Source organism: Heterocephalus glaber, unplaced genomic scaffold, assembly GCF_053883595.1.
Source record: "Heterocephalus glaber isolate CG9 unplaced genomic scaffold, H.glaber_assembly_v1.0 deba00001498, whole genome shotgun sequence".
NCBI classification, from domain to species: Eukaryota; Metazoa; Chordata; class Mammalia; order Rodentia; family Bathyergidae; genus Heterocephalus; species Heterocephalus glaber.
In genome coordinates this window covers 6,343,752-6,365,107 of record NW_028258321.1, presented here as the reverse complement: position 1 = coordinate 6,365,107, position 21,356 = coordinate 6,343,752, and the positions used below count along the sequence as shown (strand labels likewise).

The 21,356-nt window shown below is 41.5% G+C and overlaps 1 protein-coding gene and 1 pseudogene across 11 annotated transcripts in view; one reads left to right on the top strand and one right to left on the bottom strand.

Moving 5' to 3' along the window:
- Positions 1–21,356, bottom strand: part of Armh3 (armadillo like helical domain containing 3) — a 183,381-nt gene that overhangs the window by 81,584 nt on the left and 80,441 nt on the right. For 8 of the 10 annotated variants that reach the window (XR_015440664.1, XR_015440662.1, XR_015440663.1 and 5 more), the window contains 3 exons: positions 17,342–17,424; positions 16,339–16,465; positions 7,254–7,329 (listed from right to left, as the gene is read on the bottom strand). Coding sequence is in view for 5 of the 10 variants with exons in the window: in XM_087185784.1 (XP_087041910.1) it covers positions 7,254–7,329; positions 16,339–16,465; positions 17,342–17,424 (286 nt within the window). In the remaining 5 variants the exon portion in view is untranslated. The remainder of the gene's footprint in view (positions 1–7,253; positions 7,330–16,338; positions 16,466–17,341; positions 17,425–21,356) is intronic. The other 2 variants (XR_015440665.1, XM_087185787.1) reach the window with 1 other exon arrangement.
- On the top strand, positions 12,171–15,228 carry LOC101705884 (pre-mRNA-splicing regulator WTAP-like; annotated as a pseudogene). The gene is made up of 2 exons (XR_015440667.1): positions 12,171–14,150; positions 14,252–15,228. The product of XR_015440667.1 is annotated as a pre-mRNA-splicing regulator WTAP-like (transcript).

Below are 21,356 nucleotides of genomic sequence, written 5' to 3'. Positions count from 1 at the left end.
ACAGCCAGGTATAGAGGCATGCGCCTGAAATCCCAGCATTCTGGGAAGCTGAGGCAAGAAGATCTCGAGTTTTAGCCCAGTCTTGGCAATTTAGCAACTTAGCAAGAACTTGTCTCAAAATTACAAAAAAATTTTTAAAGGTGAATGGGGCTCAGTGCAAAGGCCTGGGTTCAATCCCTCGTTCTGCAAAATAAACACAAACAGGCATGCAACAAAACCCAACAATCTTAAGTGATAAAAACACTCAACAAATGGAACAGAAGGGAATGTCCTCAACTTGGTAGAGGACATCTACCAAAATGCACAGCTAAATGTTTTCAATAAATTAAAATATAAGGAAAAACCTTAAAATCATCTATAGTTCTTCTAAACAGAAAAGACTGGCTAGTATCCCTTCAGGTTCACACATATTCATTTTGGATACATTCCTTTTTTTTTTTTTTTTTGGTACTGGGAATCAAAGTCAGGTCCTTTCGCTTGCTCTTGCGCTTTCGGGGCAGGCAGCAGAACCACTAAGCTAAATCCCCGGCTTGAATACATTCTAACACAATAACAACAAGAATGTAGACTTCCTACCTGAAAAAAATAAAGCAAGGTTGCATGGTCAGGCATCTCCTCAGAGGACTAGAAGTGACAGAGAACACAAACTCTGCCTACCCAAAATATTCTCCCACCAATGATACTAAGGCTTAGACAGACAGCCTAAGTTCTCGTATTGCCCCTGATGTTAGCTTGTAAATAATGTAATTTTGCATCTCTGGTCCCTACTAGATACATACAAGTAGGGACAAGAATCTGAGCAAAATCGGATACGGCAGGGGCTCGCTTGTCTAAAGTCCCAGGTAGACTATGAGAACTGAGGCCAGTAACACTCCCAGACTTGTACAACCAAGAAAATAATTTTTTAAAAAGATAACAATGATGGGGCCAGGGATTTAGCTCAGTGGTTCCACCGCCTGCCTTGCAAGCGCAAGGACCGGAGTTCGATCCCCCGTACCAAAAAAAGAGACAACAGTGATAAACACTTACATAGCACTGACTATGTATGTGCCAGGCACTAATTTAGGTGCTTTACACATATTGTTACTTAATCTCAATAATGACCCAGGTCCACTGTTCTCACTTTGTAGCTGAAAAATGCAAGCAAGGGGTGGTTTGATAACCTACTCAAAGTCAGTGGTCAAAATGGGACTCAAATTCAACAATTTGAGACTAGAATCTCCTCTCTCTCTTTCTCTCTTTTTTGAGACAGGTCTCACAAAGGCTGGCCTCAAACTCCCTATGTACCCCAAATTGGCCTCAAACTTGCAGCAATCCTCCTGCCTCAGCCCCCGAGTGCTGGGATTACAGGCATGTACCACCAATGCCTGGTTTGGGACTTTGTATTCTAAAGTCACTCTCACCTAAAATCATAGCAACCTTAAATATTACTATTTCTTTACAAATATCTGAATCTCCTAAAGAAAGACTTCTCCACTGTACTGTAGTTCACCAAGCCTAGCTATGACCTAATGCAAAACTTGTCTTTGTAGCACAAACCAAGCTAGGGCAAAACAGATGGTTACGCACATGACACTTGGCTATAGTGTTGAGCGACGAGGGAACAGTGACTTTTAGATAATAAGTAACGTTCCCAGTCACTGAACAAACACTACTAGAGCAGCTTCATTCTGGGGCTTTGCTGTAATCTGCAGCGCTTTTCATTCTCTCTAATAGCAGATCTGCAGGGTCTGAAGAAAGAAGGGTCCTTACTGATAAACTCTAAGGGAAGCAGTAATCCGAGCCTACCATCCACCTTAAGAACGCAGACAACTAGGTTATGTTCAAGGGTATTCAAGGGTAGTCAGTCAGCTTAATGCCTTTGCTCTTGTCTTTAATCGCTGCAATTTAATGCAGGCTGTAATCCTAGCACTCTGGGAAGCTGAGGCAGAAGGATCAAAAGTTCAAGTCCCAGTGTGGGCAACTTAGTGACTTAGCAAGACCCTGTCTCAAAAATAAATAAATAAGGCTGGAAATGTGTCTCAGCGGCAGAGCACTTGCCTAGCATGTGCTAGGTCCTGGGTTTCATCCCTGGCATGGCCATAAACGCAGTTGAAGATGTGGATCAATGCTAAGGCCATGGGTTGTTCAACTGCCAGTACCAGGGGGAAAAATAACTCTATCCATATTTACATCTCACTAGACTTAAATTACACCCTTCTGCTGAAGTGCCTGGGCATGAAAGTTCTCCCTTCCCAACTCATCCACACTCACTTTGATAAGATTAGCAGTGGCTTTGAGGCAAATATAATCCAAGAAGGTAGGCAGGCAAAGAAGTTTTGGGAGACTGGCTAGCTGAGACTTCACATTCCCTTCCCAACTCTAATTCTGCTGTAATCAACAGTGATTACTATCTGAAGGCATCTGCTCTGCGACATTCAAAGCCCTATCTATACATGCCTGTTCCAAAGGGTGTTATGCTCAATGAACTCTCTTATCTAGGAAGCTAAAATTATGCTGAAAGCCATTCTTGTTCTTTAGCCTCCATACAGGGTACACTTATAGCTTTCCTTTTTTTTTTTTTTTTTTTTTAGGGTGGAGAGAAATAACTTAAAAGTAGCAGAAAGAGTGCCAGGACCACCTCAGCATTTGAACAAAAAGATCATGGAGTAAACAGAGACTGGAGGCAAACTCGCTACATGAGCTATTAAGAGACTTAAACAGAAACACACTAAATTACCATTTCCAACCACAAGCTTATAACTAACCATAGCAATATCTACAAAGTCATTCTTACTGAAAAACTAAATTTCACCTAAATAAATTCCAAATAAAGGGAAGAATACATTATCACAGAGCTAAAACTTTACCCACTTTAAGAAAATTACAGATCAAGAGAAAAACCTATTTGTAGTGATTCGGCTACTATTTCTTTCCATGAGCAGTCAGAGAACAGGATTTTGAAATTGGTGCTAATAAAATGCTCATTAAGTGAAAAGCATTAAGATGTTAACTTGGAAAGATTCATTAAGAGCCTCAAATTACTTACCTTAAAAGTCATTTGGTTAGATGAAAGTCAGATTTTAGTGTAACATTATTTTTGACTAATTAGGTTAATAATCAGATATTTTCCTAAAGCACAGACCTCCCTAGGCTAGCTTGCTAACTGGTAGCAGGAAATGTTTACCATAGCCATCATCTAGTGAAACTTCCCAATGTTTCCCTTCCAGCCCTGCAATGAACCCTCAAAATTTTCTTCCTTTGTGGATTAGATCTGTGGAGGTAGCTGAACCGACAATTATACCAAAAACCGGAACTTTAAAGGTAAAAGAGTATATCTTATTTTTCTTAAGGAAAAACAATGAAACAACTCTGAGGAAAAAACATGGGCTGCTTGTTGACGACATCAGATGTTCCAAAAAAATAGCAGGATCACACAGGAAGAGAGGGAGGGAAATTGTTTAAACACAAATAACTTTGACAATTAAAGAACTAGCATGACTAAGCCATGAAAGGCAAAGGAAAAGTAAAGAGACTGACACTTGAACAATTTAAGCCTGTAGCACATGTAAATACTTTTAATCTCCACCATCACAATCTGAGGTCCAAAGGACAGGGAGATCTGCAGCTTCCTCATCCTCCCCTGCTGGGGAGCCCTGCAGGTGGCCATCAGATGCCCTGCTTCCGAGCTGACCCTGGACAGAGCTGCTGCCCACCAGCAGACCAGCCAGGGAGGCCTCCCAGATGCTGCATGTCTGGAGTTTCACCTGCGCCTCAATCCCCTCCAGTGGCTATCAGAGAACATACTAGAAAGTGTGGTGAAAAGCATTTGGTTCCTTTGACTTAGAAATCCTTTCCAGGTATGGGAACAGCATAAACCTCTATAAATTGCAGAAATAAGCTATGCACATGATCACAATTTTCCTAAGCTTTTACATATTCTCTCCTTAATAATCAACTTGGTAGGCAATAGTTAAATATCCCACGGCATCTATGGGAGATGCCAAGGTCGGATTTCCTGACAAGGGCTCCTGTTTTCTCGAACCCAAAGTTAGTACGTGTTATGGACCCACAACTCAAGCTTTTAAAGAAAGGCAAAGGGTTGGTCATAAAGCTGCACTCATCGCATGGCTCATCTCATGCAGACTGCTCAGACTTCCTCCACCCTCTGTTAAGAGAACCCTGACATTCTGGCACCAGCCTCATCCCACACCACCAAGACCCACCTACAAGGAAAAGCACAGCACCCTTTCAGGTCAAAGTAACAACTTTTACAGAAGGGAAAAATGAAGACAAGCTTCAGAAAGGCTAAGGAAGGCTCAAAATGCTAAGCCTAAAAAAGTGTGGCAATTCTTCAAAAAATTAAAACCAGAATCACCATATGACCCAGCAATTCTGGGTATATGCCCAAAAAAAGTAAAAGTAGGCAAGGCAAGAGGATTCAAGTTCAGCTCAGCCTGGGCAATTTAGCAACTTGGTGAGGCCCTGACTCAAAAAAAAAAAATCTCAGGAGCCCATGTTCACAGAAGCATTATTTACATACGGGGCCTATGTTCATCCATGTTCAAAGAAGCATTATTTACAAGAACCTAAAGGTAGAGGCAATGCAACTGTCTTTTGGCAGATGAACAGATAAACAAAATGTGGTATGTGCAGAAAATGGAAAATTATACAGTATACAGCTTAATAAGAAGGAAGCTTTTTTTGTTTGGCCAGTACTGGGGCCTTAACCCAGGGCCTTCACACTGAGTTACATCCCTAACCTCTATTTATTTATTCATTCATTCAGATAGGGTCTCACTAAGTTGCCCATGTGAGACTTGAACTTGCAATCCTCCTGCTCCAGCTTCCCAAAGCTTTTGGATTACAAGTGTATGCCACCACCCCAGCAAGGAGGGAAATTCTGAAATATGCTACAAGATGAATGAACCTTGAAGACATTATGCTAAGTGAAATGACCAGAACTTTATAGTTTAATAAGAGCTTTGATATACATTACATTGAATATTATTATAACAGCTACTCTGTGAAATATTTATCATCATCAGTCCCGTTTTATAAAAGAGCTAAGCAATTTGCTCAAGATCATGTAATAAAATGGTAGAGACAAAAATTTAAAATCTAGTTTTTTAACTCAAATTTTCATGCTTCTCTCAATACATCATGCTGATCTTTCTGCTAACCTGTGGAGCAGCCTTTGCTGTAACCCACTGAAGGAGGAACCATGGTATGGAGAAAGAGCTCTGGGCTTTGCCACACAATTATAGGACCTTCTGCATTCACAGTATCTTTAAGATTCAGTTTCCTTGGGGTAAAAAGCATATTTTAAGAAATTTTTTTTAAAAAGTATAATACACTCTATAGAGTTTGAAGATTGAAGTAGAATGTGACACAGCAGCACAAAATCTGGCACTGAGTAAATTAAAAGATGTCAGAAGGGGCCAGGGGTTTAGCTCAGTGTTTCCACCGCCTGCCTCGCAAGCCCAAGGTCCCAAGTTTAATCCCCAGTACCAAAAAAAAAAAAAAAAAAGATGTCAGAAAGGAACAAAGGTAAACTTCTGTATTATTCCCTGATCGGGGGCTTAGTGTGATAAGATGCAAACCCATTTTTCCAGTAATGGAGAAAAGAGAACTGGTCTCTTCTACTTTAGGCATATACTATAATTCATTAACAACAGTGAAAATGATGGGTGAAAATGATGAGCAGCAAGCTCATCAGAGAAGTTTGAGAAATGAAAGTAAAAGCTTGACAGAAGGGTACAGAGAGAAGGAAGAGGTCACATTACAGGCATCTTTCCAAGGCTCAGCCCAGTTCTTTCTTGGCTACTCAGAAAAAGAAAGGCCAAGAGTTTAAATCAGCTGCTTGATGGCCCTTAGGAAGAGTGAAAACAGCAGCCAAACCAGAAACCACTGAAAGGAAAAGCAACAAAGGAGGAGACAAAACAAGCATTGAGGAATGTGGTCAAGGAAACAGGCTCCAGCTGAAAAGGAGCCACGAGCAATGTCTACATAAATGCATGAATAAATAAACCCGAAAGAAATTATACCCATATGCACTTCATGCTCTGCCCTAGAACCTGTGCTTCATTCAAACACCTACATTTGTTATTCTGCCCTTGGGTCACAAAGGGATATTTTGGAGAAAACAGTTTGTAATTCCCGATTCTTGCAGAAATTCATTTATCACAAAGCCTTACCACAGTGTCTGGATTATTTGCTATGTGCAGATATGCATTTATTTGTGAGATTCATAAAATTGTGTTTGCTACAAAATGTCTCTGGGGACAGGTAAGGCAGGCCAACCTTCACCACAATCTTGTTAGCACATCTCACCCAAACCCTCCTAAACACACACATTTCACACTTTGCCTCTTATTCCCACATGTGCCAATCACTGACAGGACACTTTGCCTTTAAAAGGAAGAGAAAGAAAAAAAAATACCTACAGAAACAAACATCACATCCCAGCTCTGTTACACATTAGAATCTATACCAAGTTGTAAATGTGCATCACTGTTACGAGAATGTCTGGCAAGGCTTACATCTGGAGCTAAATCAAATTCTCCATCTGTTGGCTTTGCCTCTTACTCAATGTTAATTTTTTCAATTGTTTACAAAACCAATTTAATAACTGTTGAGAAAATGGAAAATCACAGGCAAAAAGGAAGTAAAGAATGAAAGAAAAGTCATAGTTAGAGGTTTCATAGTACTCAAGTCCCCTCTTCATTCCCTGACGGCTCACTGCTGTGAGGATCCTAAAAGAGCTTCCTCAAGACTGACCAACTCCAGGCCTGACACATGAGGTATCTGTAAGTGTCTTGATCTTTCCTAAGTAAACCAGGATGGCTTAGCCCCAGGGTCTCCACCTGCTTCTGTTTACCACAATCAGAAAAGGCCACAAGTAAAATGTCAAAGTTCTAGATTCCCATGAGTCATGCATGAAAGTTGCAAACAGCAGAAGAAATCCTCAGAGAAAAGCCTTCCCATAGCTTATACATAGAAAATATGCTGGCAGCTAATATGCCTGAAAAGGGCTTGCAACCAACTCTTGATAGAAGATTCACAGAACAGCCAGCACTTTGAGCTATTTTAATACGGCAAAATGAAAGCCCTGTGTATTTCTGCTTTTCTTGATCCAGTACAACAATTTCTTCCACTCCTACAGATATCAAGGCTTAAAATAATAGTGCTGTTCAGTGCATTCTACTTGAAAGGTACAGTATAACTAAGGATGAGCCATGGAACTCTGAAAGACAGAAATTTTCATTCCTTACCTGATATTAACCAAAGCATGGGTCACCTTGCTAGCTGCTTCCTTCCACTGGCCTGCATTGGTAGAAAGCCTCAGTACTGTACAGAAGGAAAGAACACAGATTTGTCAAACTCCTCATAGAAAACACAAATATGAAGAATAAAGACACATCCGAGGATACTACTATAAGAATAACCAAACAACAGCCATGCCAATCTTTGTTTAAAAACATCCTCAGCTCACAGAAAAATATAAGGATTTATAGAACTCATTCAACAATTTTCTCTGGAAATTTTTCTCTAACTTCCTTACTTTCTATCAAAATACTCCACTTCTTTGCCTTGGGGTCCTTCCAACATCTCTACCCCACACTGTGCTAACAGGGTTCCAACACTTAGTTTTTAACATTCATTTAAAAGTTACAATAGGGGGCTGGGGACTTAGCTCAGTGGTTCCGCTGCCTGTCTGGCAAGTGCAAGGACCCAAGTTCAATCCCCAATACCACAAAAAATAAAAAATAAAAAAAATAAACGTTACAATAGCGTAGGAATGTGAGGGAAATTTGTGTGTTGTATTCATTATTGCCCTAGTGGTCAGGCCTAAATGAGTGGAACTGACTGGCTAGGTCAGTGTCCCTTCCTGCTGGACATATATCTTTCTGAACCTAAAGGGGTGAACTCAGACAAACAGGACAAATAACCTTTCTAGTTAGAGGATGATCATGCTTCAGTCAAGGACCAATTTGTTGTTGCTCCTCTGACTTAATTGTGTGACCTGCAAAATGAATCAACAGAAAGACTTTTCTCTGTCCAACCAAATTCTATCTCTTTTCCAATTACCCACAGGAGGAGAGATGATAAAAATACAAAAAAAAAGGATACATCCTCCACGAGCTATGATCTCTAGGGCCACACATTAAAGTAACTATGCAGCTGGTCCTGGAAGTGTATGCCCATAATCCTACCACTCTGGGAGGCTGAGGCAGGAGAATCATAATAATTCAAGTCCACCAGGACAACTTAGTGACTTAGTAAGACTCTGTTTCAAAATAAAAAATAAAAAGGGATGAGGATGTAGCTGAATATGAAAGCCCTGGGTCCAATCCCTAGTACCGAAAAAAAAAAATGTGTTATTTAGAGCGCTCCTTAAAAAAGCAAGCCCTTGCTGGTCACTTCAAGTGTATGTTTTTAATGACTGGCCAGTTATTAAGCGGTAAATATGTGGAGAATTATCTATGTAAGTGCCAGGTGCACTAGACACAGGTTATATGTAACATAACATACAGATGAAAAAACTACTTGTCTTACAGAACAGAACACAAGTAGTTGATTGAAGTCATTTGCTCAAGTTGTAAGTGACAGAGCAGTAATCTGACCTGGAGGGAAGAACTCCAAGAACCTGTGCTTATGCACAGAAGTGAGTAAAGAGCATGATCTCTGAAGCCAGCTGTCAGGGGTCAGGTGCAGGCCCCTTGCCACCTACTGGAAAATAACAGCAATACCTATAGGACATGATCACTGTGAGAATTAAATGAGTTAATATACACGATACTCTTGTGACTAGTGTCCATCACAAAGGTTATTTTTGTTTTGTTTTGGTGCCGCGGATCGAACTCGGGTCCTTGCGCTTGCAAGGCAGGTGGCGAAACCACTGAGCTAAATCCCTGGTGCCACAAAGGTTAATTTTAATAGTGTGCCTCCCAAATGAATGAATGAATGAATGAATGAATTAGATAGTCCCAAAGGAAGGAAAGAGGACTCAACATTAAGAAATGTGTGACAGGGGCCGGGGATTTAGCTCAGTGGTTCCACCGCCTGCCTTGCAAGCACAAGGACCCGAGTTCGATCCCTGGTATCAAAAAAAAAAGAAAATGTTTGGACAGGAACTTCACCTCTGAGTATCATCACCATCTGCTCCCGACCCACAATTCCCAAGCAAGAACAGCAGCAGCAGTATTTCTATCAGAAGGAGGGCCCGTGGCTGTGACAGGGAAACAAACTCATTTGGCAGATCTGTGTTTGTTCTAGCAATGCCTCAGTTTTATAAATACATGTGGTTTTATGACAGAGAAGGCAAGATGAAAGCCTTAGTAAAAATATACCGTTAGAATGCTGCTTTTCCAATTTACAAGACTCAGTGCAGGGGACTTGGGACGGTTCCGAGCTAGCGCTCTGCAGTGCAAAATCAGGCTTACTCAATGTGTATGCAAATTTACTCATGTAAGGAAGAAAATTATTTCAGCAGGTCAAACATGTCTTTTTTAAATCAATTATTTAGATGTGTTGGTTTTTTACTGGATCCTCTACTAGACCGTAAGTTTTCTAATGATAGGGACCTAAATATTTATGGAATTGGGCTGAATTTCCCCTCCTCACATTTTCAGAGAGGTGCTTCACTCGGTTCATGGATCATTTCTCCAAAACATCCTGTCAGCTTTGTTCCTTAGTAACAGGGACCCAGATGACCTTATCAATGCATTTCCTCTGGAAACAACATTGATTTTTTTAGATTCTTTTCTAAACTATCAAATTTAAACACAAAATTATTTCAAAATACCCTATATGCCTTAAACTAAAGCAATCATTTATTTATGAAATTATGGTATACAAAATAACATACTATGGAGTTATTAAAAGAGACTTAAGAAAACTTAAAAAATGTATAATATGTAGGTTACAAAAAGCAAACTAGAAGGATACCATGATTACAACTGTGTGAACTATGCATACCCGTGGGCCAACACACAACAATGAAAACAATTATAGCACTAGAATTGAGAGTTTATAAGACTTAAAAGTTTTTACCCAAGCTTTTTCTTTAGTATTAGTAATTATCTTTCTTTTTTTTCATGATAAACAGCTCAAAACATGTCAGGTATGGTTGACAGCAGTGTCTGTGAAGTTTCCTTCTATGTCGCAGACTTTACTGCTGTAAAGTCACAGGAACATCACAAGTGTGCCTCACCCGTGATGAGATATCTTCCTGTTCCATCCACAATGAGCTAACAAAACATCCTTTACCCTCCTCCTTTAAACAATATTAAACAATGGTTACCAGACAACAAGCAGTTTAGAGCTGTAATCCCCAGAAGAAGGGGAAAAAATCAAGATGCATCTGTGGTGACCAGAACCAGCTCATGATTGAAGGAGTCTCGAGGCTGCTGGGCAGGGAGGAAGAATCTGAACAAAATACCGGGCCAAGCAAAGATGGAGAGATCAACTTGGGAGAGTCCAAGGCATCTAGAAGGAACAGGGCCTGGAGCTGGCAAAGAGAATGCTGAGAGCTCCAGGGATCTGCAGAGGGGTCCCCTTCTCCTGCTGAGCACTGACCTATGCATAGAGAAAAGGAAACTACCCAAGACTGAGGGCAAAGAACCACTAGAAAGGAGGAACTGAGGAGCTCAAGGGGCTCCACTAAGAAAACAGTGTGTGTTCCACCGGAGAGTGGAAAGACCTGGGGTAACAGGTAGCCACTACAGATAGGTGCTGGCACTATCATGGGGCTCAGGCAGCCAACAGTAAATGTTGCTCTTGACCTGCCCTCAACCCTTAAAAGCAAACCTTGAAAACATCAAACTGATTCCACATATTACCACATGCCAGAACAATGCTCAATCTTATATACAGGAACACCACAAAAATCCAGCATTCACATCACAAAAATCAGAATGTCTTTGACCCATAAGCTGAAGAAAAATCAAGCGAGGGCCGGGGATATAGCCCAGTGGTTCTGCCGTCTGCCTCTCAAGCACAAAGTCCCGAGTTCGATCCCCAGTACCAAAAAAAAAGAAAACAAAAATCAACCCATAGAAATGGATCAGTGGTTGTTTGGAATCAGGGGTGCGCAGAGGAGGTAACTTCAGAAGAGCACAAGAATTTTTGGGATGATAAAACTCATATCTTGATTTTTGTGATAATTTTGCTACTATATGCATTTGTCAAAACTCAGAACTGTACATTCAAAAAGATGAATTTTATTGTATATGTAAATTATGCCTCAAAAGACTTAACTAAAAAAAAACTTTTTCTCAGCCAGGCATAGTGGTTCTCACCTACAATCCCAGGACCACGGGCAGCTGAGGCAAGAGGATGACAAGTTCAAACCTAGCCTGGGCAACTTAGTGACTCAGTAAGACCCTGTCTCAAAACTAAAAGGACTGAGGATGTAGCTCAATGCAAAGACCCTGGGTTCAATCCCCAGTGCTGCAAAACTAACAAACAAACCCAACAACCTGAACCCCTGTCACAAAATAAAATTAAAAAGGGATGGATGAGGATACAGCTAATTGCGGAGGCTCTGGGCTCAATCCTCAGTACTGCAAAAAGGAGAGAGCTGGGTGTGGTAGAGCACGCCTGTAATCCAGCACTGAGGAGGCTGAGGCAGGAAGATCCCTGTGAGTTCAAAGCCAGCCTGGGCTTCATAGTGAGTTCAAAGTCATCCTAGCCACATAGGGAGACTGTGTTTCAAAAAACAAACAAGGGCTGGGGATTTAGCTCAGTGGTTTCACTGCCTGCTGTGCAGGCGCAAGGACCCGAGTTTGATCCCCAGTACCAAAAACCAAACAAACAAAATAATAATAATAACTATTTAAAAAAATAAAAAGAGGGCTGGGGATTTAGCTCAGTGGTTCCGTTGCCTGCCCCACAAGCGCAAGAACCCGAGTTTGATCCCCAGTACCAAAAAATAAAATAAAATAAAAAGAGAAACGTGTTTGATGTGACAACTGAAATTTATCGTTATGAGAACTGACCTATACTAAAGCGGTTATTCTGAATGAGAAAGCAAAGAAATAAGAAAAGACCTGATGATGTCACTCTAGAATTGTCTTTCCTTAGGAGTTCTTTAAATTGTACTAATTTTCCTATTGCTTAGGAGAGCTAAAATCAGTTTTCTGATACTTGAATTGAAAACATCTTTTTTTTTTTTTTTTTTTGCAGTATAGGGGACTGAACTTAGGACCTTGTGCTTGTGAGGCCGGCGTAGCACCAGTGAGCTAAATCCCCGGCCCTGAAAACATCTCATTAATACAAGGCCCTGGTCTCACCATCTAAGGCATTGCAGTGGCAAAGTTATAAATGGCTCTCTTAAAAAGTTTTCCTCCTCCAGGGATTTAGCTCAGTGGTGCCATCATCTGCCTCACAAGCGAAAGGTACTGAGTTCGATCCCCGGTACAAATAAAAAAAAAAAGGTTTCCTCCAGTCCTCCCAAAACTGAAGTCTATTAGAAAAATTTATTTTACCCTCAGTCAATCCTATTCTTTTTCTTGGTATCTGTTCCAATCCCCTTTTCTTCTCGTGATACAGGAGTCCCAAGCAGAGGCTGAGATTTTTATGAACATTCTCATTATGAGAGGCGAAGCAAGCTAGTCTACAGTGACAGAAAGCAGTGCAATGGTTGCCCAGGGGTGGGACATGGCAGGTGGAGATGGGGAGAAGGACCTGAGAGGAGGACTCAAGGGGCACAAGGACGCTTGCAGAAGGTGATGGACATGTTTGTTATGTGATCACTCTCACAGTTTTACTATATATATATATATAAAAAATGTCAAACCTTATCAAAAGTTGTGTAATCCAAGCATGGATAGTTCATTATGTCAGTTATATCTCAATAAAGTCTACTATGAGTTTTTAAAATTAAAGTATTATTGAGTGATTTTCTTTTTCTATGTGATCTACAAAAATCTTTACGAGCTGGGGATGGCCCACACCTACAATCCCAGCACCCTGGGAGCCTGAGGCAGGAGGATCACAAGTTCAAGCCTAGCCTGGGCAACTTAGCAACTTAGTGAGACCCTGTCTCAAAATAAAAAAATTAAAAAGGGGCTGGGGATGTGGCTCAGTGCAAAAGCCCTGGGTTCCAGTAGCAGGGGAAAAAAAAATCTTTTCTTACCTTTCAAACACCAGGTAGGACTCACTAGGTGCTTTTCTCAAACTTGCAGGGACTATGACCTCTTCCAGAAGTAACTATACTCACTATGGCTGCAGAGTAAAATTTTCAGTGAGCTAATTATCAAAAAGTTTTTATCTAATGCCCATTTCTTCTTGTAAATTATGCTAAAAATACACAGATACACTAAGACCCCTTAAAAATTCTGTACATTAGGGCCGGGGATTTAGCTCAGTGGTTCCGGCGCCTGCCTCACAAGCGCAAGGTCTAGAGTTCGATCCCAGTACCACAAAAAAAACAAACAAAAAAATCTGTACTTTAGATGTAAATAAGAATCAAAATGTACAACTGATATTGTGAAACAGGAAGAAAATGTTTAAAGGAATAGGGGAAGTGGGAGGGGAAGGGGAAAGGAAAGAAGGGAAAATAAAAAATATGAGAAAAGTAAAAAAAAATGGAAACAAAGTCTTTGTAAATAGGGAAGGGTGGAGGTGGTGAAGGGAGGGCAGGGGAATGGGTAAAAAGTAAGAACAAAGGGGGCTGGGGATTTAGCTCAGTGGTTCCACCACCTGCTTCGCAAGCGCAAGGACCCGAGTTCGATCCCCAGTACCAAAAAAAAAAGTAAGAACAAAGATACGTCATGTACAGGTACAAGATCCCAATGATGAATGTAACTGTATTGTATACCTAAAATGTACCAATAAACTAAATGGAAAAAAAAATTCTGTACTTTAGAAATAAAGAGGAGTGACAGGGTACGATGGAAGGAGTGCAGCAGGTTCAGGAGCTGGGGTCTACAGAGGACTCAAGATGACCAACAAAGAACCTCTTCCCAAAAAGGTTCAACTGAGTGAAACAGACTTCAAAGTTATGGCGTGAGATGAGTTAATTCTGAGACAGAAACAATATGAAGCATATATTCAACTTTTGGAAGGGCAAGTACACAGATCTTAACTCAAATGATGTAACTGGCTTATGGGAATCTGAAGAAAAGCTAAAGCAGCAACGGCGAGAGTCTGCATACAGGGAAAACATCCTTGTAATTTTTTTTTTTGGTACCGGGGATTGAACTCGGGTCCTTGCACTTGCAAGGCAGGCGCCGGAACCACTGAGCTAAATCCTCGGCCTGAAAACATCCTTGTAATGCAACTAGCAACCAAGGAACAAGAGATGCAAGAGTGTACTATTCAAATCCAGTACCGCAAGCAAGTCCAGCAACCAAGTGTTGCCCAACTGAGATCAACCATGGTAGACCCAGCAATCAACTTGTTTTTCCTAAAAATGAAAGGTGAACTGGAACAGACTGAAGACAAACTGGAACAAGCCCAAAAAGAACTGAGTGCCTGGAAGTTTATGCCTGAGAGCCAAATAGGCAAAACATTCACAGCGAAGTGTCAAGTGCTTATCCCAGAGAACCAGGAGCTGGGAAGGCAGCCTTCCCGGGGCCATACTGCACAGCTTGAAGCAGGGTTGGCTCTACAGAAGAAATACAGTGAGGAGCTTAAGAGCAGTCAGGGAGAACTGAATGACTTCATCATTCAACTTGACGAAGCAGTAGAGGGAACACAGAGCACCATTTTAGTTCTTCAGCAGCAACTGAAGGAGACTCGCCAGCAGTTGGCTCTGTACCAACAGCAGCGGTCTCAAGCCTTGGCCTCAAGCACCAGCAGGACTACATCTTCTGAACCTGTAGAACAGGTGGAGGCCACAAGTAAAGACTGTAGTCATCTGGCAAATGGACCATGTAATGCGGCCCCTCCAGTCAGAGGACGTCTGGGTCTGGATTTTACAGGGAGGGGAACACAACTGAGGATGGCTTTCCTTCTTCTCCAGGGAATGGTAATAAGGCCTCCAACAGCTCAGGGGAGAGAACTGCAGAGGAGTTAGTGGTTAAGTAAACCAACTCAAGAGTGGGGTATGAAAGTGCAGACTCTCCCATGGGCAGTGAGAACTCTGTCACACCACTGAAATGACAGACTCCAATCATGACCCTCAAGAAGTGAAAGCAGTGAGTGGGGAAGTAACCGAACTGTGGGCTCCCGCCATGTTCAGAATGGCTTGGACTCAAGTGTAAGTGGACAGGGTTCAGTTTTGTAATATTTTTCTAGCAAATTTTTATACAGTGTCATTTAATTTGGGAGAAGATACTGTCCAGAAAATTAATGCATACTTTCGCCACAACTTCCCTTTTTGTGGGTGTGTTTTTGTTTTGTTTGTTTGTTGCAGGGGGGGGGGCCTTCAGTACCTCTGCCACAATGGAAATTGTACCAGTTAATTTCTTTGAATGTTGCTAAAAGGACATTTTGTGTAGGATCAAGTTATTTTTATATGAGTTAATGTGAAGTTGTAAATGGAAATCTTTCCTTAAAGTATAAGACAATGATGTCTCTGTCTCTAGAACCTGTGCTGTGTAAGGGCATTCTTATTCATGCTGTTATTGTTCTTTTGGTTTTATTTTTTTGGTACCAGGGATCGAACTCGGGACCTTGCGCTTGTGAGGCAGGCAGCAGAACCACTGAGCTAACTCCCCGGCCCATCATGCTGTTATATACTTCTGCACCATTCAGACTGTTAGAGTAGATGCAGGTTTATGACTTCCGAGTACCCAGTACAGTAGTTTTCATCACTAAAAGTCGGATTTGTTGATGGAGTCCTATAGTAGCTTCCATGTTAGATACAGTTTTTCCCACCATACATCTGTGCATTTTCTCTTTAGGTAATTGAATGTTTAAGAAATTTGTGTGCATAGTTATTCAGTTTTTATGAACTGTTGTATCCTGTTAATGCATACTGCTCTGTGACTCCAGTATGTCTTACCTGTACTGACCAAACCTGAAAAAAGATTTTTATTGTAAGAAAAAAAAAAAAAATTCTGTACGTTCTCAAATCTTTGGGATCAAAGCTCTCCTATTTGTTACTATCAGTTCCCACCCACTCATTCAGCCCGTCTCACTGGCATTCGCTGAATCCGAAGGCCTCTCTCTTCTCCCTCTCTCACATCAACAAAGGGTTGCTAAGCAGCTTTCCACTGAGGAGAAATCTGAGTTCCTGCATGCAAAGGGCTTGCATATGCTTTTTTATTTGCTTGAGAAGAGACTACTACATTTCTGTGCCAAGGAGCAGCACCAACCAACTAGAGGAAAACTTTTGTAGTATTTTCCTCTTATTGTCAAAAAACAGACAGGGGATGGAGAAAGAAGAGTAAAAAGAAAAGGGCTTACCCATGGAATAGAGGTTGTCAAAGCTCTGGTGCATGCGAATGATCTCATAGTAAAGTTCATCATAGCTGCTAGGGGTCGGCAGGAACGTGTCACCATATGTGATAAACATGTTAAACAGGTTCACAATCTTAAAAAGAAGCAACAGTTCACAAACAGGCGTCAGGCTATTAAGACCAAAAAAATGCCACCAGTGATATGCCACAGTCCAACTGGCTTACAAGAACTGGATCATCAAAATTTCAAGGATTCCATAAGCCAGTTACAAAACACAGCCATTATTAAAAATCCACTCATATAAACTATTAAAGAAATTACATTACAATTAAGGGATTAAATGTTCGAAACACATCACTTCCTAGTTACTTGCCATCTTCCACTCTTGCCTGTGCCCCAACCACTTTGGGCCTCCTGCACCTGCACAGTGGGAGCACCACAGCCCGGTGCAGTGCTGCATACTTCACTGCAAGGCTCTGATGCCATCCTGACAGCTGAGAGCCGGCTGTGCCAGACAGAGCTCCACAACAGGAGTCAGCAAATGCTACCAATCAGGACCTTTCCCCTCCATGGCGAATATTCCTGAATTGGGTAATCCTGAGAAGATAGTCAAAAGCCACAATGCCTTCCTTCTGACCCAAACATCCAGCCAGGTAACAGGCATCCGTAATGTCCCTCAGAAACTGAAAGCCGCATGACGGACCAACTCCTCTGACGGGACACCTCGAGAGGCTTTGTTACGGGACTGAGGCAGAGTGGTCTTCCAGCTGGGGCCAAGCTCACCGTTCATACACAGAGATCCGCCTGTGCCTACCCAGCTGTCATCTCATGAAGGACAAAGGGTCCCAGGTTTCCCACACAGATGAGAGTGAGGAGCACCAGCCTAAGATGCGACCCACAAGGAAAATGTAGCCTAGTTCCCTTTATAGCCTAGTCTCTCTGCTTCAAACCAGATCATTTCTGCCTTAGCATATGGCTTCAGAAAAGAAATATTTATTTTTTTACTCACCATGAGGGCTAATGTAAAAATGTTGTGCTTGGCCAAAAGTACAGTTTCATTTGACATAAGGAACTTCAGCAGATTTATCAGGGCTTTAAAAGAAAAAAAAAAAAAAAGATATCAAGAAACTATTCAAAATGTAATTAAGTTACATGAAAGCAAAGTAGTTTTATAGAAACCCATAAGGCTACTGAAGTCTTTTATGTACATTTATTTTTATTAAAATAGCTATTACATTTATTTATGGGGTACGTTATACTATTTCAACACATGTAGACAGTGTACATTAATCAAATCAGGGTAGCTGGACCACTAGCATTTTTGTTTCCTTAGATTCCTGTTTTGGGGGAGGAGGGCTGGTTTCGAGACAGGGCATCACTACGGAGACCAGGCCTTGAACTTGCTAGGTAGCCCAGGCTGTCCTTGAACTCTTGACCCTTTGGCCTACTCTCGAGTGCCAGGACTGCAGGCGTGTGTACCAGCCAGGCTCCTTACCATCTCTCCACATTTAGAGGCTTTGAGCACCTCTCTCCTAGTTCTTTATAAAATACATAATGGGTTACTGCAAACTATGGTCATCATACCATGCTGCGGACACTCGAACTTCTCCTTCCATCTGTCTTTCGGTGCCCATTATCTACCCTCCTAGTCTCCTTCTATCCCTCTCCCTACCCCAGCTTCTAATAATCACCATTCTATGTTCAGAATGACTTTTCTTTGGCTTCCAAATCCAAGAGAGAACATGTACAGTGTCTAGATACTTCACTTAACATATAGTCTTCCAGTTCCACCCATTTCACAGAAAATGTTGGGGTTTCATTTTTTATGGCTGAATACTATTCCACTGTGTGTGTGTGTGTGTGTGTGTGTGTGTGTGTGTGTGTACCACATTTTAAAAAAACCCATTTATCCAACCCAGGTTGATTCCATACATTGGCTACTGTGAATAGGCTGCAATAAACATGGGACTAAAGGTACCTCTTTGAAATGCTGATTTCATTTCCTCTGGTCATATATCCAGGAGTAGGATAGCTAGATCTTACAGTAGGTCTATTTTTATTTTTTCTTTTTGGATCTAACTCAGGACCTTGCGCTTGCAAGGCAGGCGGCAGAACCACTGAGTTAAATCCCCGGCCCTCTTTTTATTTTTTCTGATGAACCTTCATGCTGATCTCCATAATGGCTGCAGTAATTTACATTCTTGCAACAGTGTTTTAAGAGTTCTCTTTCAAGCCAAGCATAGTGGCATATGCTTATAATTCCAGCACCTCAGGAGGGTTGAGGAAGGGAGATCACAAGCTGAGGCAATTTTTCAATTCACCAAGACCTTGTCTCAAAATTTAAAACAAACTTTATTTTTAAAGAGAGACCAGGGAATGTAGCTGTGTGCAAAGGCTCTAGGTCAGTTCTAGCGAACCTGTGGCACTCGTGCTGCAGGGAGCTGTTTGGATCACTGAAAGCGCTAACAGGTCACCATCACTACTCTAGGTGGAACCTTCCTCAAAACAAAGGAAGTACCACAGTATTGCAGTACCAAACAACAATCAGAGCTCTCTAGTCAGGGCTAGGGATGTGGTTCTGCAGTAATGTTCCTGGCTAGCAGGAGTGAAGCCCTTGATTCCATCCCCAGCACCTAAAAGAGAAGAGTTCTTTTTTCTCCACATCCTCTCCAGCATTTGTGATCACACCTCCCCCTTTGTTTTTCTTTTCGTTGCACTGGGAATTGAACCCAGAGGTGCTCTACCACTGAACTACATACCAAACCCCTTTTATTTCTTTTTTTTTCTTTTTTTTTTTTTTCAAACCCCTTTTATTTCTTAGTTTGAGGCAAAGTTTAAGTTGCCCAGACTAGCCTCAGATTTGAGATCCTCCTGCCTCAGCCTCCCAATCCCAAGTAGCTGGGATTATATGCATGAGCCTGGCGAGCTGTCTTTTTAAAAACAATTTTAGTAGTATGTTTACAGTACATAATGATTACATTCATTGAGAAGAATTGACACTATACATGTACGTAACACATATCAATTCTTTTTTTTGCCTTTCCCTCGTTTTTAAAATGTTTTCCCTTTTTTTTTTTTGCCAGCATCAGATTTATTTATTTATTTTATGGCTTTATCAAGTTAACTATCATAAATACAAATTAAATGCCAGACTAACAGGCCAAAAAAAATATAAAACAATTATACTAAACCAAGGTATAGATACAATGACCATGCTGAGTTACAATAACGTTTTTCTCTCCCTTTTTTTTTCCTGTTAGACTTTATGTCCTTTGATAATAGCCATTCTAACTAGGATAAGATAGTATCTCATTGAGCCTTTGATTTGTATTTTCTTGATTGCTACTGATAGCAAAATACTGAGCATTTTTCATATATTTATGGGCTATTTGTATTTCTTCTTTTAAGAAGTGTCTACTTGGATGATTTGCCTTTTGTTTTCTGTTTGTTTTTTGCACTGGGGACTGAACCCAAGGCCTCATGCGTGTTAACCACATGCTTTACCACTGAGCACACGCTCGGCCCTGTCCATTTTTAACTGGATTATTTCATTAAGTTTTTTGAGTTCTTTATATATTCTAGACATTAATCCTTTCAAATGAGTAAGTGTTTCTTCCAGTTCTGCAGGTTGGTTCTTCATTTTGTTTCCTTTACTACTAGAAGCTTCATAGCTTGATATAATCCCATTTGTCTATTTTTGCTTCTGTTGTTGTGCTTTTGGGTCTTCTATCTGAAGTCTTCTAAAAAGCAGATGAAGGACCAGGGACAGAGCTCAGGGATGGAGCACTCACCTCACAGAGGTCCTGAGTCCAAACTCCAGCACCCCCAGAAAGCAGACAAGGGCAGTGTGTCCAGAGAAAGCACTTCCCAGCCAACACGTCCATCTATCTGCTCATATAAGGCTTTTAAAAATCTACTTCTTGGCCAGGAATTTAGCTCAGTGGTTTCACTGCCTGCTGCGCAAGCGCAAGGACCCGAGTTCAATCCCCCATACCAAAAAAAAACCAAAAACTACTTCTTTTTGCCATTTCTTAAATAGCAATTAAATTGAGGAATGTGACTAAAACTGGTATCTTAGTGTTCCAAATTTATTCCCACTTGGTGATTTCTCTATCACATTGCTCAACTGACAGATAAAAACATGGGTCCCCTTCTACCTCAGGCTGCTGGCATCTATGGTCAACTCGGGTGAGCCACATATCTGTTTGAAACAACACTGCCCGGGGGCCACTGGTCCCAGATGCAGTAGCTGTGCCTTAGAACCCTCTGAACTTCCGCCCCAGGGGGGGAGGAAAACTCATGAAGAGAAAAAAAAGTACTTTCTGTTTTAGATACTCAAACAAAAGTGCAGCTTCTCCATCCTCTCCTGACAGTGACAACATTTACCTCTCGAGATGTCCTCTCCGCCTGGCAATCCTTCGTGGGGGAGACCGCTAAACCCAAGCAATCTCAATCAGAGTGACCGCCAGGTTCTAGGTTAACAGTGCGGCTCCAAAGAGATTTCTGCAAATGAATATTAAGCACAACACTTCTCAGTTGCCCTGTGCTCACACCTAAGACATCTGTCCACGGTGAGTCCCGCTCCTGTGCCCATCCTCATAGTGTCCCTGTGCCTTCTCCCCTTGCCAGGAAAACAATACAGAAGCAATCTGCAATCCTGTCTTCTGTGCCTCAAACCTACCCACTCCCACACATCCCAGACAAAATAAAAACAAACAAACAAATGAAAACAAAAAAGCCTGACTGTGTCTCCTTCCTTGCCAGCTGTTACAGTTCCCCCCATAGCCTCATGCTCTCGCAGGTGGAGCCTTTGAGAGGTGACTGGATTATGCCGCTGTGACAGCTAGGTGTGAAGTGGGGGACCTACTCAGAAGAGGCTGATCAGGGCACCTTTCCTTCCTGGCTCCTCCCTTCATGCTGTGACCTGCTCACCATGACATGAGCAGCCTCCTCTGCCCAGGCCCTTCTGCCAGGCCACTGACCATGCAAGAACTGAAACTTCTGAAACACGCACTGAAACAAAC